Source organism: Oreochromis niloticus, linkage group LG4 (genome assembly GCF_001858045.2).
Source record: "Oreochromis niloticus isolate F11D_XX linkage group LG4, O_niloticus_UMD_NMBU, whole genome shotgun sequence".
In the NCBI taxonomy this organism is placed as follows: domain Eukaryota; kingdom Metazoa; phylum Chordata; class Actinopteri; order Cichliformes; family Cichlidae; genus Oreochromis; species Oreochromis niloticus.
Window position 1 is genome coordinate 10728844 of NC_031969.2, and position 17517 is coordinate 10746360.

The window sequence follows — 17517 nt, forward strand, 5'->3', positions numbered from 1 at the left end:
TGCGCTCAATCTGCAGAAAGCTCAGCTTGTGAACTCTCGCGGTGCTTTGGGTGCTCGCGCTCCTCCAAGAGGACACAACAAGAAAAAGCGGCTGGAAGCACAGACAGGTTCAGCTGACGCGGCGCTGGGAGCTAGTGGACACAGAGCGAGGTGAGAAATGTGTGTTTTTCCCACGTCGTACCTGTCGTTACATAGAAATCTTTAAAGTAACGGAACGTCTCGGCTCTTATTAAGCAGCTAAACAGTTTTGCGCGGACCTTTTCTCCAGCGCCGAGGACTACTTTAACACCAAGACACACCGCTAGGCACTCTATCAGCCCGTATTGGTATACCCACAGGGTGTACGGAAGCTCGTTGCTGCCTTTGGCTTCTCTTCATTATTTCCCACGAAAAAACCCCCCCATAAAGGACAAACAGATGCACGCGACGCTTTAATGAACCGAAACCCCCTCGCGGAGAGCTTCCCGGCGCGAGGAACAGCCCGTTCCCGCGGAGCTGGTGTCGCGTCAAAGGCTACATTGTGTCCGGTCTGGCATCCGCTGGAGGCGGCTGCGGACAGGACGGAGTGATTTATCTGCCGCCCGGTCTACCGGTACACGGCTTTGTCTGTGGTTTACACCGGCGGGGACGTGCCGAGAAATAAAACAAACGCGAAAGAGTTTTGAAGCGACCGTTTAAATCGCTCAGAGGAAATGTTTCCAATAAGTCCGTCGAAAATCCAAAGCTTCAGCCTCCTGTCCACGGATAACGGTGCAACCTTTAATGAAAGAAATATCCACACATATTTTACACAAGTTTTCTTACACTTAACCAACTTGATTAGCATAAAAATGAAGTAAATATAATATTAATGAACAGAATTGGGTAGTTTTAATAGCATGAGCTTCATATGTGAGTTCTTATGTGGAAATCGTGGATATTCAGTATCGAATAGAAAAGATTTGGTAAATGTACTCGTATGAATATGAATTTGAATGTGAATTTCTTGTTTTGCTGTTTGAAATGCACCAAAAAAATTCCACACAAACATACAGTGCAAGAAGAAGAAGAAGAAAATCCAGCGGATTAATTATTCAACTAATAATAATAATAATAATAATAAATCAAAGCATTTACAAAATTCACAGCAAAAAATCACATATAATGAGTAATATGACTAGAAAAGTAGGCAAACTAGGAATATAAAAACTGTATAAATATATAACAATAATAATGGACATAAATGCATATAAAATTAACAAATTATAAAACAAAGATATTTAAGTGCCATTTCTTCTATTATTATTTAGTAATGATGATGTTAACCCTGTGTAGCTTATTAATTTATGTGTTTTTTGTGGGAGCAGGGTTTTTCTAATGTGCTCAATCAGTTGTGAGTTTTTTTAATTATTTCATAGACCTTTATATATTTTTGTGTGTCAGATCTAGACTTAGAAGTACTTTAGCTGGGTTTTTCAGAAAGTGTGCCTCTGATATGTGGTGCAGCGGAAGTAAAGTGCTATGAGACAGAAATACTGATTGAGAAAAAGAAGAAGTATGTCAGAACTGTACTTATTTAGCGGAGTTAATGTACGCTCATTTAGTGACTGATGAACTTAATGCATTTGAGTTTATGATGTACATTATAGAACAGCAGTTAATTTGTGTGTGCACAGAGAAGTGCCATCTGCAGGCTGCCGAGTAGGCTGATGATGACTTCCCATGTCAATGGACCCCTCTTAGCTTCAGGAAAGAGGAAATAATATGAGGACTGTTGCAGAGAGCTCCAATTTTAGACGTGCGTAGGAATGGAAAGTAACGCCCTGCGACTTTTAAACTGAAAATGAAGGAGCAGATAGACTGGCGGTGGATTAAAACACATGAATTGCGGCTGAATTAAGTCACGGGGAGGACAGATCCTTTATGTATTCCATCACTCCCAGGCTGTTTTTTTTCCTGCAGCTATAGGAACAGCCCATTTTGTGCATCGCTTGAAGACAGAGGGCTTCAGTGTGTTTTGTACATGCAGACTACATCATGGTCGGGTGTGTAAAACATTTGGTGTTGACCTCCTTTTTCACTGTGGGCTTTTACTTCATTACTTCACTGTTAACGTGCTGTGCCCTAATCAGCTGAAAAGCTGCTATGGATACAGCTGGATAGCTGTGCAGTGCAAAACTTTTATGGCGTGCATAGCCTCCTGAAATGGAAATATTTGACAACCACTCGTGATTTTACTGCAGGGAGTGGGAGTGAGGTCAGCTCCGAGCACTGACAGAGAGATTGAGTGCGTGCCTCATCAAAAAAGCGAACTCAATAAACTGTCATGCTCGCTTGAGTTTGTTTTAGACTTCAAGTTCTTACTATTAGGAGAACCGGAATACCTCAGTAGGTTGTCATTTTACTTTAGCATCAACATGTATGCTTTAGTAGGTGCGCTTAAATGTGGGGGAAAAGTGGAAAAATAGTGAAAAGAGAGACAAAAGATTTATCGTTGCATTTAAAAAAAATTTTTTGTCAGTTTTTTTTTGTTAGATAGTTTGAATCTTTTCACTGTATGAAAGTAAAATCATTAGAAAGCTTCTGTCATCCAGGCTTCAGTTCTTTGCTTTTTAACTGGACTGAATTTGCAAAGCAAAAAAATGATTAATTTAATCATTTATTGTTTCTGTGTTAGTGTCAGAACAGGTGTTGAACCCGGTACTCCAGCTGGAGATGAAAGACTATGCTTTCTGTGTGTGTTTGTGTGCGTGCAGGTATGACACTTAGGTGAGAGTTTATTGATGTTTGACCGCTTCTTCTCTTGTGCAGCGCGCTCCTGCAATGCACCAGCACCACAATAAGTCTGATGCTACCACAGACTCCGTGCATCTATCGCCATGGTGAGACAGAGAGGGAGAGAGAGAGCGCTCCTGGACCTTGACTCTGTTGCCATGGTGACCCTGTAGCAAGCAACAGTCACCATGGGAACGTCCAGGATGTTCCGCATTTTTGTAGTCCTGGGCTCGGCCTTTATGATCCTTCTGATCATCATCTACTGGGACGATGTCGGTGCCTCCCATTTCTATTTGCACACTCCTGTCTCCCCGGGCCCCAAAGTCCCGCACCCCGTTCCCCAGAAGAGGCCACAGACCTCTCGAGCCCCGTCCTTCCTGTCGGACATCGATGCCTTTGTTAACCAGTTCTTAGAGCCGGGAACTGGTGAGCCCACTGACGCTGCCCCGGCTGACACAAGCAACCAGTCGGAGAAAGCGGAGGAAAGATATATACCGCGGCGGGAGTGGAAGATTCACCTGACCCCACTGGCTCCAGAGCTCCGTGACAGACAGGTTAACTCAGTTTTTATTGTTCTTAGTAGTAGTAAATGTTCTACTAGTTGCTTAAAAGTTTTACTGCTGACATTTTGAGATGTCTTAGCAAGAAAAGCACAGAAAATGAAATATTCTGGGAGCCGGTTTCTTGCTGCTTCAATGAGATATCTTAAATAGAGTCACTTATGTTGTTCTTATTTCCACCTGTGTGCTTTTTCTCTGCTCCGGCACATCCAAACGTCTGTCATGTAACAAAGACCAGTGAAGAAATCTGTGCTAATGAGCAGAACTTTCACATTTCTGGGCTGTGAGTAGTTGACAGGAGCAGAGCCTCTAATTGAGACAGTGTTAACCTAATCGCAGATTTAAGAAATTCAAACTGGCATTAAAGAAAAAGAGCCTGTCATAACTATAATCACGTGTGACAGCGGTAACCTTAAAGGCACCCACAGAGGCCTTTAACATCAGGAACAAAAACAGTTACTGGAAACCTGTTGATGCTCCTTGCTGTAGATATAATTTTGGTTAATATCCCTAAGTATATAAATGAAGGAGCAAAAGCTCCCCAGTCAGTGAGCAATGTCTGAAAATGAAGTATTTATACCCTTGGTTGGTAATTGTTAATTTTCCTGTGCTTCACCAATGGAACGATAGGAGCAGAGGCGGAGGTTGCTTCAGGAGATGTGCGCCAATGACAGCGTCTTATTTCATGGCAAAAACCGTTCATTTGACGACATTCCCAACAAGGAGCTGGATCATCTAATCGTGGATGACAGGCATGGTATTATCTACTGCTATGTTCCCAAGGTATGCAAACACATGCTCCTGTAAAACTTAATAAGGCACACCTAACAACAGCTTATATAGTTCCCTCCTGTCAGTAGTCACACGCTCATAGACGGTCTGTATCTGCCTGTTTCACTGTGACATCTGAGTGGACAAAAACTTTCCCTTCTCAGGTAGCGTGCAGTAACTGGAAGCGCATCATGATAATTCTCAGTGAGAGCCTGCTGCAGGAGGGCGTTCCTCAGAGAGACCCCCTGGCCATCCCCAGGGACCTGGTGCACAACAGCAGCATGCACTTCACCTTCAATAAGTTCTGGAAACGTTATGGCAAGTTTGCAAGGCACCTCATGAAGGTCTGTCCAAATATCCCACCTTCTTGTTCTCTGTATGGTAGTAAAAAAAATAATAATTGAACTTGGTAAATGTGCTGTTGATTTATTTTTTTTATCTTTTGATGAATTTGCTTCAAGCTCCCCAATTGTGCAGCACAGTGACTGGAATGTTCTCTGAACCTTTTACCTCAGTTAGATGTTTTTTCTGCAAAGTCTATGTTTTATATAAGTCCCTTCAATGTTATGGGGATGCATGACTGATCTCTCACAGAGACATTATTGATGCAGCACAGGAAGATAAATACTGCTCTCTGCTCTGTTCTTTTTTTTTTTTCACCTTTACAGTTTTGAAATACACGTGTGTACTGAATAATTGAATGTTAAGAAAACTGTAATTTCCTTTTCCCAGGTGAAGCTGAAGAAGTACACCAAGTTCCTCTTTGTGCGCGACCCTTTTGTCCGTCTCATTTCTGCCTACCGGAATAAGTTTGAGCTGCCCAATGAGGACTTCTACCGCCGCTTTGCGCAGGTCATGCTGCGCCGTTACGCCAACCAGCCGACGCCTCCTGCTTCTGTGGATGAAGCCTTTTCTTTGGGTATCCATCCCTCTTTCTCCCACTTCATCCAGTATCTCCTGGACCCTCAGACAGAGAAGGACATGCCCTTCAATGAGCACTGGCGGCAAGTGTATCGACTTTGTCACCCATGTCAAATTCAGTACGACTTTGTGGGACACTTGGAGACGGCAGAGGAGGACGCTGAGCACTTGCTGCGACTGCTGCGGGTAGACAACGTGGTGGAGTTTCCCACCTCCAGCAGGAACCTTACAGCCAGCAGCTGGGAGTCGGACTGGTTCAGCACAGTTCCGGTAGAGGCACGCAGGGAACTGTACAAGCTGTACGAACCTGACTTCAGGCTGTTTGGATACGAGAAACCAGACTCCCTCCTCAATGAGTGACTCGTGATTCTACTGAGCTGACGGAGCCACGCAGACAAGATGTGTTTTGATTTTATTTGTTTGTTTGGTTTTTTTTTTTAAATTAAATGTTGACCCCAACCACAGTGACACATCCCTCCTTGTTCTGGGTTGTGCAGATGTTTTCTCCAGTGTTGTTTATGCTAAACTCAACGTGAAAATGATTCGAGACACTCAACCTTCTGAGGAAGCACACTGAGTCGAAGCCATTATCAGTTATGTTAAGCACAGAGGTTAGACATGAACAAACAGATGAAGTGTGTTCAGTGTAGTCCTTAAAGAGGACCTATTGTGTTCTCTCCTTATTTTCTTTCATATATGTGCTGTTACATTGGTGGATGCTGATATGAAACATGGCCAAAGTTTCAAACCCTTTTCAAGCCCTAATGTTACATTTCAAACTGTGTTTTTTTTTTTTCTTCTTTTTTCTACACTTGAATCTGAATGACATCAGTGGGAGCAGCTATTCCTAATGTTGGTTATCTCATAGCCAGCTACTCCACCCCTCTGCTGCTCGAACCTCCTGTCTACAAAGGGGAAAACCAATCAGAAGAAGAAAGCTGACAGGTGAACGGAGGTGAACAGCAGATGAACTGAGGCTCTTCACCGAGGCCCAGTTTTTTGTTTTTTTTTAAAACTCTGAATCGTGCGTAGTTGTGGCAGTAATATGTCCCCTTTAATTCAAAACTCCATGCTGCGTGTGCTGCAGTCTCATCTTTGATGTCCCCTTCATGCCTGCCATTTGTGGTCACAGTTGTGTTGTGACTAACTGTGATGATCAGAGAGGCTTCTGTAGTGCGACGTTTGAAAGATCCCACCTCTGCGCGGGCACGGAAACCATGCTCGTTGTGATGCTAGCACGGCCGCAGCAGTTTGGGAAATTTTGGCCTGTTTAAAAAAAAAAGTCTGTTGCTTGATTAGTTTTAATTGTAGTTCCTTTAATTGTAGGTTGGCTAATTTATTTCACATTGTAAAAGTGCAACGTTTATATTAGCCATGAAAGGGATTTTTCTGTTAAATGCATACTAATGACAGTTCAGTTATACCTCATACACGGACTTGAAGAATATGTTCATGTTGCTAACTCTTAAAGAGAAAACCCTGCTGCTTTTTCACACCTGGAACATTTGCACAACCCATTAAATGATGCCAACAGAATTTATTCTGACAACATTTTAGCTGCTTGCTTTATTTTAGCAGTTTCAAAGCATGATGTAGCCTCATCGTACAGAAGCACAGCAGCTCCAGTAGGCAGCACAGCAGGCAGATTAGTGGGATTTGTCTCAGCTTGTCTTTTAAAATATAAATCCCCAGCGTGAGGATTTTTTTTTTTTTTTTTGGGTCTTCATAGCTGTAGTTGTTCAAATGTGCCTCTGTGTATTTAAACAGTTTGTAAAGGGAACATTTTCGTTTGTTTCATGTTGTTGCCATCAACACTTGCTTGGTGTTTCCATGCACAGTGTGCAATTTTTAACACTGAATTATGCTGGGTAACCCTGAAGACTGCAACAGTGCCATAAAAGGCTGAGGGGGGTAACCGGGGGGGTGTGGACACCCAACTTTGTCAACATGATTGTGAACACGAGGCAACTTAGGAATTTCAAATTGATACCATAGGTGATAACTGACCTCTTCTAAGGTCAGAGGTCAAGTTTTCTGAAAATCTTGTGAATGTGATAACTGAAGAAGGATAGGTACATCTAATAGGAGGCTGAGGGGTAGCATTGATAGGCAGTATTTTATTTACATTTTTTTTTAAATCTAAGGGCAGAATTTTCATGGGATGCATTGTTTTTTGTAGCAAATGAGCTGAGCACATTATATGAAGCCAGCAAAACACAGTTTTCAGTTGTGCAATGCTACTGCACTGCTATGAGATGCATCGAGTTGGTTTGATGATAACATCAAAGTACAACTGTAACGTGTAATGAGGCTATACTCGGCGCTAGCTGAAAGGTGAAGGCATGAACATGGTTGGAGTCGGAGCTTTGCAGCATGAGGCTGGGTTAATTTTAAGGGGGGAAAAAGTGCAAAGAGAAGACAGTGCCTTTGGTTGCAAAAGTTTACACAGCAAAAAAAAAAAAAGTATTTTTGTAGGACTTAATTTTTACTTAAATCCAAATACAGTAAGAGCTGTATGAAGCCACAGCAAAGTATGCTCGACGTACTGGCCTGTGTTTCTCGTGTGCAATCATTATTTGGGGGAAAAAAGGAAACACAGGAGCCCTTTAGGAGAACTGTAAATGTCTTTATGTGTGAATTTGTATGAATTTGTTTCTCCAGTGTGCCTGTGTTTGGTTCAGACTGTATGTGAGGTCATGCTCTGTCCGACATTATTCTGCACGTTCTTATGTGTGTGTGCACTCACAAACAAATACATACACACTGAGTCAGTGTCATTTCAATGCTTTTTGGTTTGTTTTGTGCAACTGTGGGGTGTTGTGTTACTGTAAAAAAACAAAATAATTAAAAATCTAATGTCATCTCAACATCATTGTTCTAAAAAAAAAAGCCGGTTTGTATGAAGATAATGGGAAAAAAAAAACTGCAAATCCACCTTACTCGTTTGTTTTTGTAAATCAGTCATCTTTAAAAAAAAACACAAAAAAACTTCTGTTCTTTGGTCCTTTTCTATGAGTGTCCACATTCATTCTGTTAACAATGATATTTTTCATTTCTGTGAAAGTGCAAAGAATTGACTTTATTTATTGGCAGAAATAAAAATCATGAATAAATGGGAGCCTTGAACACTTTGTTTGAACTGCAGTGCAAGAACCATAGCCTACTAAATCTCAACCGATGTTAAAAACACAAAAAATGTCATATTTGAACTTGATGGCACATTTTAGAAATAATCATGTAGCTGGAATTTAGAGAAATAACGTTGTGGGGCAGGAAAGATTAATCTGCTCTTCTTTAGTGTGATTATGTGCAATACTAACATTAATCTACCAGACGTAAAGCACAACTATCACTTGGAATGAGAGCTGAGAATCGTGGTGAAAAATACATGGCTTCTAAGAGAATAACAGGAAACCAGTGCAGCCCACAAAAATGTTAACAGGAAATGCTGACCATGTCTCAAGCGTGAACACTTCAGCTCGCCACTTGCTTTAGTTTGTTTATGCTTGTATATAATTGTGATTCATATCACAGGTGGGACAAAAATTCTAGTCATCAAGATTGGTCAGATACAACCGAATGCAGTTAAATATGAAGCACCTCTCATTTTATTCCTCAAGGTGTCAGTGTGGACAAGTTTATCACCATCTTCCAGTCATTTTGTCGCGGATGGCAGTGCTTCATCTGGGCACCGATATACTAGAGCAAACAGACATAATCATGGCTTTAATTCAAACTGAAAAGACAACATGTATACCTCAAACTCAGACATGGCTTAAACATGCTTCCAGACTATGCCCAGTTTTGTGAGGCAGGTAAGGTGCTGTGATTTAAGTGTGACTGGCTGGAAACCCATCATACCCTGACAATAAATCAACAAATCCAAGTTTAATGATGCAGGTTCGAGCTGAAGGACTGACCCTAGGGACACATTATGGTAATGTGAACAGGTGAATGGAAGAAAAATACTTTAGGTGAGTAGAAACAAATGAACAGTAACCCTTTATCTGCTTCTTTCATTTATTTTATATAACTCATGTCAATCTGTGGGGACTGACATGAGTGGACATGAAATAAGAAGGGCTCACAGTCAGAATTACATTCGACATGTGTCCAAAAAGATGTTCTTATCATTATTGTTGCTATAAACAACATTCACTTTTTATTCCAGTCACGGAATAACCAAAGCTGGGTAAGGAGTGTTCACTGCTGTTAGATCATCAACGCCACTACCTTAAAGGTGGAACAGACTGTATATAAAAGATGGATGTAACCGCCATGACGTCACCCATGATGAGTGATCATGCAGCAGGAGTTCAGTTAGCACCGTGTTTTAGCAAAAATCACTAACAGCAAATCTTCCCAGTGAATGTCATATAAAATGCTCCTGAAAACCAAATACAGAACATCGACTTCATCATCTTTTTTATAATTTTGTTTTTCTTGTTGAATAAAAAATATTGAGCCTGCATCTTTGTAAAGTTATTGCTTTGTTTAATGCATCTAGTTTTACACATCAGGGGCAGGAGTGATGGATTATAAACCAAGACTTATTTGATATTTGATGGTTTAAAAACATGTCTGGGATTGAGAAACACAATGAAATTGCTTTGTGGGTTTAAAATGTTATATAAGTGCAAACCTTTTTTTTTTCCTGAAAGGTTCATAAGAATATATTTACCTCTCTCATTTGGCAAATATGAAACTACAACTGCCAGCTTAGCTCAGCACAGTGGAAACAGTTTCCCCACCTTTAGGTAAGGGTAACACAATCTGCCCACAGTCACCTGTAAAGCTAACTGATGTGCGTGTTTCACATTTGTGAGAGCTAAGACTAAGCACCATCTCTTCCAGGCAGGTGTGGGTAGTCATTTTTTTCCCTTTATGAGCACAGCTGAAAGTAATGAGGGTCTGTTTGATTGATGCTGGATCTGTGTATAAGAGTCGTTGGTGCAAGGAGGTGATGTGACTCATTGTCTTGGTTTTCCAAAGTCAGACTGACTTTGGTTTTGAGCCCCCGGCTGAAGAAGAGAAGGGCTTATGTTACACTCCTGTCAGAAGCTCAAAGCAGACCCTGCAACCTTATCCTGTGATACCTGTTAGAGTGGGAATCTAATCTAAACACAGATTTCAGGGCCTAGGCTATTGTTTGATGTATCCTGTTTTAAATGATTTTATTTTGTCCTCCCTGAGATAAAGATTTTTAATTCAAGTTTTTCTTTTTCTATTTTTTTTTTAGAGTCATACAGAGCATTGCCCTTATAGATACCAATCTGGTCTGGTTTTAGGGTCACCAAACCCTTTCTTTCTCTTTTTTTGGTTCTAGACCGGCGATGTCAAACTCATTTTACAAAGTGAGCCACATACAGCCCGCTTTGACCTGTCAGAGCAGCCAAACTGTGTAAAATGATTTAAAAATTTAAAGATAGTTCATTGCACACGCTATCCTGTAATTATATAAGATAAAATTGTTGTTAATTTAGTGTGGAGTTAGTGGAACCACAGGAACTTGTCCTGTCATTTAATTGTTTATCTGTTAGTTAAAAACTCTGGTGTTGTATGAATGGCAACAGGGGTGGGCAGTCTTTATTAATAAGAAAAGTTGTAAAACTTATGGAAATACAGTTAAAAGTTAAATATGTATGCACTCCTTACATTTACTAAAGCCGTCCAGTGGGCCAGATTCAAGTCTTCGCTGGGCCGATTGTGGCCCCAGGGCCTTATGTTTGACTAGACAGTGGAAGCGCTGCAGAGAGCTGGTGTGGTTTTTCTCACTGCTTCTTGCATGCAGTGTAGTAGATCTAAGCGGCAGAGGCCACTTGAGACTTCTTGACAGATCTTGCTGCTTTTTGGTCTGCAGTGCAGTTGACGTGTGAACATGTGGTGATTGTTTTTCTATACTTACTGCAGAAAACACACTGCCCATTTTATTTAGTTAGGCCACTCACTGCTGTGCAGTATTTAAATTATTTAATATTTAAATCATTATTTGTTGATTTTGTTAAATGTTTTGTTTTGTTTTCTTAAATCAGTGACGACTTCATGTTTTCTTAATATTAATATTGAAATTTTAACCCGAATCCGCGTGTTTGGCTCTTCTTGAACCTAAAAAGATTATAGTAGTATAAATTTATACTAGTGAAACAAATGTTTTAATTTTATACTATTAACAAAGTGTTATTGGGCCGCACACTGGCTCTGGTTTATCAAAGTTTTACAGTGTTGTGTGGATTTTTTTCAGCCCACCAGTGAAATCTGGTAAAGCTAGGAGTCTTTCTTATTATATAGACATTTTTATCATGTTGAATATGTGTTTATCTACAAGGACAGTTTTGTGGTAAATTGCTTTCGAGCTCGACCGTGTACAGTAATACTCAGCCAACTCATTCCCTCTCTTCACTGGGCTTGATGAGGTATCCACTGAACGTTATGTACATATCTACATCGTCACTGTAAATGGCGTTCTCTCTCTCCCTCTTGTACAGACGGACCCACACCTCATCGCTCAGCTCCAGCTCCAGCATAAGGCTCTGACTCTGCATGATGGAGCGGTCGCTGGGCTGAGCGTACACAATCGCCCGCTCCGTGTCGTTCTGCATTATGTGGAGGTAGGTCTCCTTGAAGTTCCACGTGTGGATGTTGACGTTGAAGAAGTAGATCCCTGGGATGTGGCAGATGAATGTTCCCTTGAACATGTTGAAGTGGTCGTCGAGGTTAACGAAAACCGTGTCAAACACAAGCGTCTGATAGGAGTCAAGGCTGTGGAGGGATTTTCGACGGCCGACGGAGAAAGCGGAGTACTGGACTTTGCAGGGGTCTCCTGGGAGACCAGCCTGACCCTTAGAGCCTTTTGATCCCGCTGGCCCAATAGAGCCTGGAGGTCCTTCAAGTCCAGCTTTGCCTGGTGTCCCTCTCTCACCACGGTCTCCTTTGTCACCTAAAGTGAAAATTATTACACCACAGTATGAGATCATTTTTAAAAACTCCAAAATCACGAACAATCATTTGACCCTGTTTGAAACTGTACCCATGGATGGTAGAACCATGCCCTTCAGAAAAATGGTGTGGATGAATTTAGCAAATAATTTGTATGATGCTGTCATTTCACCAAGGAATGTTTCCAGCACCTTGCTGAATCTGTGCCATGAAGAATTAAAGCAGTTCTGAAGGGAAAAGTGGGTCCAAACCAGTATAAACCTGGTGGCCAGTGAAAGTTGAAGCAGAGCTTTTAACATGAATGTTGTTGGGGGGGAATTGAACTGTACATATAAGAAAACTGTCATCTTGCAAATGAAAGAGCTTTGCGAAGACAGCTGGTCTAAAATTGTCTTTAAGGCTGTCGGATAATCATTCAAAACCTGCAATAAGTTCTGTGAGTGGTCTGATGCTTCCTTCTGATGCCAATGATCAACTTGCTTTATTATAACAAAGAGTATTATATTAGCTGATGTCTGCACTTGAAAAAAAACAAAAACAAACAAAAAACAGGCAACTGGATTTATTTAAGATTCTGAACACTTTTCACCTCTCATCCAAGATGAGATCCCGTTCTAAAAACTATATTTACTGATATTTTTGTTGAATAAAGTATTGAAATAAATAGATTTCCCTCTTCGTTCATCATCTTTATCTATAGTCTCAAACACGACCAAATACTTTCTGTTTTTGCACTTTATACAGTGTAGAAACACTGGGCCTGTTGTGTTGTCTTTGGCTCGGTTGTCCAGTGACCCGCATGGCTTCATAAACATGTTGCCTTGACCCTTTTTTGTTGCCTTAAATTCCAGACAAAATAACTCGATGGGAACATAAAACAAGACCTCTCCTTAAATTTCAAATACATATATGTTTAAAACTGTTTATTGTGGAAACCTGTGAGTCTGCAGATGTGGACTTCTACTACATATATTACACAGTTTCACAGAAAAATGCTTTGGTGCTCGGTGACCATGATGACCATGACTCCTCATATGGCTGCTATAGATGTGTTACCTTTCAGAATGGTCATGTTGATGTATGTGCGGACCTCTGGGGCATAACTTCTTGGCTGGGCGCCGCTGCCCTCTGCTGGCTCCAGGTGATCACAGCAGTGTCTGCAGGGGACTGGAGGAGGCACCGTGGCCACCAGGCAGGATAAGGACAGGAGGAGGAGGAGGATGCCCGACATGGCTGTAACTAAGGTGAGAGCAGAGAGTTAATATCTGCTGAAGAGACTTTACTATATTACCTGGAATTTGTGTGTCATCATTAGCAAAACGGTGTCCTGGTGACACTCACTGTAGCAGAGTTTCATCATCCAGTTTCCCAGACGTATGTTAAGTCTGCTTGTTGACTCAAAGACAGACTCATCAAAGATCCTTAGCGAGAAAGGTTTCTAATCCTGGATTATTCCATGTCTGGGAACTTGAGCCCGCACTTCTATCTGCCTGTCTACTTTCTCAACACGATAAGTCGCACAAAGTATGTAAGATAAAGTCATGAAATTTTACCAGTTTGTAGCTGAAATCAAAATGAAACCCAAGTGGTGTAATCTCATAGCGAGATGGCCTATAGCTGGAATGTCAGTTGTTGGACAGCTGCTTTGAAAGTGAGATAATGATGTCAGAAGCTGGAAAAAGAAAGAGGAATCTGAAGCAGTGAGCCAGCGAAAACATGCATCAACCCGGGAAGAAAAATCAGGAGACTGGAACTGTGGAAAAAAAAAAAATCAAGTAAAGCTTTTTGTTTTTTTCAAGACAGTCAGTGAGTTTGAATATGAGTTTGACCAGGCAGCACAGCGGCCTTTTAATGGGCGGTTAAATGTGATGCTGAGAGTATGCCTCAATAATAAAAACAAAACTGGGCTTTCTGTTATATTCATGCCAAAGCAGATGGAGTCATTTTACCATGACTGCACAACCAGCTAGACAGTGGCCAACACTGCATGTTGGGTAGAGAGAGATACCCCAGGAATGTCAGACTGGGCGTGCTGGTTTTGCCTCATAAACACCTGCTCCTCTTACTTCCTGTGTACTTTACTCACTTCTTCTGGGTTAGACCACACCAATCTTTGTAGCTGGTTTTTATTTCAATCTCACCATCTGTACCATCCACAGCTGCAGAAAAAATCTATTCACAGACTGGCCTACATATAAACAGATGTAGCAGGAACTACCACAGACACTGTTTGTGGTAGTTCCTGGTACAGTGTGTGTCACCAGAACCAACACTTTCCCTCCATGACAGACTCGCAAATAAGCAAATGAATAAAAACCAGCTGCTTAACCTAGTCATTATGAAGTGTGTGTTATCCACAAAGATTTAACATTGCAAAAGGAATCTGGGCTGCAAGGACCATAAATCGCTTGAAAAATGACCCTGGGCTTTTTTTGTTTTTAGATAGCAAACTCTGGAGAACTGGGAGATAGGTGATGGCCGTCTGCCAGACTCTTTGTGTTCAGAACAGGGTGTACTGCTATGTTTATAGGACAGCTGGGTCCATACCCACAGCTGAATCATTTACACACAGGTGGCTGCTCAGCTAAAGACCACGAATGCAACTTCTGCACACGCTTAAAAATAACTTGCTCTTGTTGTTTTGCTATAATCAAGAGAAGAAACAAAGTAAGAGCCACCATGAAATAAAGTAAGTCTGTAATGTGCCTTAGCTAATATGAAATGCTGGTATCTACCTTCACAGCAGCCGATATTTTCCAAATGTATACTCGGCACTCTCAAGAAAGGGTTCTCGTGTAACGCTGTATCACATCGTACGGGTTTTCCTGAAATGTTACATTCACTTGCATGCATCTATGGGACATTACTTGTAATAATCATGGGGGCAAAATAGAGGCGCAACCACAGAGTACTTGAGAAATCAGGAGACTATCAGTCGTAGAGTCCAAACTGTGTCTGCTTTACATTTTAAGGTGAAGACTTGGATTAAGACTTGACAACAAAAACAGGATTTTTGTAAACTGAACTAATAATTTAAAAATGGAATTAAAAAAACAATTATTTACTTATGTTTTTGCCTTTAATTATTCCTGACAAGGACTTATTTTTTTTAGGATTCAGCTGTGTCTAACTCTCTTTCCTTTTCTTTGACAGTCCATTTCAAAGGGACACTTTCCTAAATGAGAGAAGCAGGAGGTTTTCTGTGTCTGAGTCATATTTTATCACTTATGTGTACACCTTTGTGCTACAGACAGCTCTGAGAGGGTTTGAATGGTTGAGTTGCAGTTGATACAAACTGAAGGTCAGCTGTTTTGTTCATCAAATCCAAAAAGTAACAGAGTCCAAGGGTAAAATGAAATGAAAACACAAGGAGAAAAGAAGCAAGAGAACACGGAGAACAAAACAGGAACAAAAACAGATGACACGACAAGAGCAATGAGGAGGGCAGGGCTATTTATACACAGAGGACTAATTGGGAGAAAGTAAACAGGGAGGGGAATGAGACGCAAGTTAATGTAATCAAGACAACCAGGACAGACTGGAGGTTTCAGCCAAAACAAGATGACTCACTTTAAACATGAGACAAACAAACAGTGGAGGACAAAAGTTAGCACAGAAAGATGAGCCAGAGGGCGGGAATGGCAGAGAAACACCAAGGATACTCAAAGTACCCCCAATAAAGATCAAGAGCAGAACCAAAACAAGAGAATGCAAAACTATAAAGAAAAAACAAGTAAAATCAAAGGCTCGATGATAACATCAACAGAAATAGAGAATGAAAAGCAGGAATGAAAAGTTCAAACACAAAAATCAAAGCACAACAATAACAGGATAACCCGAACTCAAATATCTTTACGGAGAATTCAAAATCCAGAACGAACACCATGAGGAAAATGATCCCAGAGCACCTCTGTGAGCAGTCTAATAAAACCAATAAAACCATCCCCACGGTATGAGTTCAACTGACTTCAGGAGTTTTAACAATAAAACTATGACTCCATCCTACAGTTCGTCTGTCTGAGGTGCAGAAAGCACCATATGTTTGGAGCAATTCATAGTTACGTAATGCTAATCAAGGGTTGGATTTAGTGCTATGTGGGTAAATGTGCTCTGCTTTGGAGACAGTCTCACATAAATTGTGCTGATCTGCTGCTGCAAATGAAATAAAGTAGAAAGCAACAAAAAACAAAGCAAAACAAATGGTCCTTTCCCAGGTTACAGGTTACATTATTGGTCATTTGTGCTTAAACTTGAATTTATAATAACTGATTGTGATTATGGATTGATGATCCTCCACCCCACCCTCACCCCGACTGCCTGAATGGTGTTTTCTTCCTTTCTCACAGTGGAAATGCGCTGCTCGCTTGTATTCGGGTTCTTCTGGGATTTACCCAGATGGCTGCTCGGTGTTTGACATGGCTCACGCTCTGACCAAGGGTATTACATAAGATTTCCGTTTTTTTTTTCCTTGCGGAAAACTCTACTTGAACTGGAAACTTGTAAATCAAACGGGATTTTCTTCAAATATCATGATGAAAGGCATGTTTACATACTGATGCTCCTTATTTCATAGCATCCATAAGTACATACAGTTATTATGTTGGCTGTGTAGTACATATTAAAGGTTTTTCTGCAGCATTATACGAGTTAAAGCCGAACTGTAGTTCGTGAAGCCTCCGTGCTTTCAAGCTGACTGTCATGCATCACAATCTCACATCACCGCCACAGCGCTCCCATGCAGCCGACTGATCTCTATCTGAATGACTCACCTCGTTCACGTCTGTGCTGCCGCTTCACACCACTCAGAAGACGGGGACGGAGGAGGGGGAAAGTCCTGAGTCAGCAGCTCCCTCCCTCCTTCTCTCTCTCTCTCTCTCTCTCTCTCTGTCTGGACCTCTGTGTGAATTAGATGTGAAAAGTTTCCTATAGAAAGGAAGTCCTTCTTTTCTCCCTGACCCCTCCTTCGTGGAGCAAGTACGAGTCCATTTATCTGACAGTGAAAGATGCTCAGTGATCCGGATCTGAGTTTTTTCCCCCCTGAAACATAAAACTGATGAACATGTGAAGCACCTAAAGCCTTTCAGTAGCTCAGAGTTGTATCCCCAATCTGCCAGATGCTAATTAGAATCAAACAACACGCCTTGTTAAAGTTTAGCAGCACGACTTAACGATGATAATACCACCACCAGCAGCTGGTATGTTTAGGGAAAACTCTTCATATCCTCTAGGGTGTGAGCTTCCGCTGCTGAATTCCTGCAAACTTCCAGACCTCTCATCAGGCGCAGCTGCCAGAAGAGAGAGAGGGAGAGCAGAGAGAGAGCAGGAGTATAAAAAAAGAAGGAATGTCCTAAAGCTTAAGTAACCTAACGTCAGACTGTGTATTATATCATATGAAAGGGCACGGAGGGAGCTGTGCAACACACTTTTTATATATTCAACTTTACAGTGACATCAGAAAGTTTTTCAAAATTACACATGGCATGAATAGATCTCAAAATCTCAACTTTTTACAGCTTATAGAAGCTAAAGATTTCAGCCAATTCTGCTTTAATCATATGGGTAAAGATAATAAAAT

At 41.2% G+C, this 17517-nt stretch overlaps 2 protein-coding genes across 4 annotated transcripts; one reads left to right on the forward strand and one right to left on the reverse strand.

The window, feature by feature from the left end:
• Positions 1 to 7526, forward strand: chst12a (carbohydrate (chondroitin 4) sulfotransferase 12a). 3 transcript variants are annotated; one of them, XM_019358106.2, is made up of 6 exons: positions 25 to 150; positions 1942 to 2024; positions 2791 to 3308; positions 3945 to 4097; positions 4250 to 4429; positions 4818 to 7526. In XM_019358106.2, the coding sequence occupies exons 3-6, from the start codon at positions 2943 to 2945 to the stop codon at positions 5364 to 5366; spliced, it is 1248 nt and encodes a 415-aa protein (XP_019213651.1). In that variant the 5' UTR covers positions 25 to 150; positions 1942 to 2024; positions 2791 to 2942; the 3' UTR covers positions 5367 to 7526. The 3 variants fall into 3 exon arrangements, with proteins under 3 accessions (XP_003443180.1, XP_019213651.1, XP_025762587.1); XM_003443132.5 differs by lacking the exon at positions 1942 to 2024 and having other exon boundaries at positions 1 to 150; XM_025906802.1 differs by lacking the exons at positions 25 to 150; positions 1942 to 2024 and having other exon boundaries at positions 2767 to 3308.
• Positions 7527 to 8064: 538 nt separating this feature from the next.
• Positions 8065 to 17222, reverse strand: c1qtnf6a (C1q and TNF related 6a). The gene is made up of 3 exons (XM_003443225.4): positions 16712 to 17222; positions 12999 to 13181; positions 8065 to 11943 (listed from the first exon to the last, which is right to left on the reverse strand). The coding sequence occupies exons 2-3, from the start codon at positions 13171 to 13173 to the stop codon at positions 11390 to 11392; spliced, it is 729 nt and encodes a 242-aa protein (XP_003443273.1). The 5' UTR covers positions 13174 to 13181; positions 16712 to 17222; the 3' UTR covers positions 8065 to 11389.
• Positions 17223 to 17517: the final 295 nt, after the last annotated feature.

Coding starts and splice junctions, on each gene's coding strand:
- c1qtnf6a (XM_003443225.4), bottom strand. CDS start 13,173: ATGTCGGGCATCCTCCTCCTCCTCCTGTCCTTATCCTGCCTGGTGGCC. Junction 11,944..12,998: donor CAACATGACCATTCTGAAAG/GTAACACATCTA, acceptor TTTTCACTTTAG/GTGACAAAGGAGACCGTGGT.
- chst12a (XM_003443132.5), top strand. CDS start 2,943: ATGGGAACGTCCAGGATGTTCCGCATTTTTGTAGTCCTGGGCTCGGCC. Junction 3,309..3,944: donor CAGAGCTCCGTGACAGACAG/GTTAACTCAGTT, acceptor ATGGAACGATAG/GAGCAGAGGCGGAGGTTGCT. Junction 4,430..4,817: donor TTGCAAGGCACCTCATGAAG/GTCTGTCCAAAT, acceptor TCCTTTTCCCAG/GTGAAGCTGAAGAAGTACAC.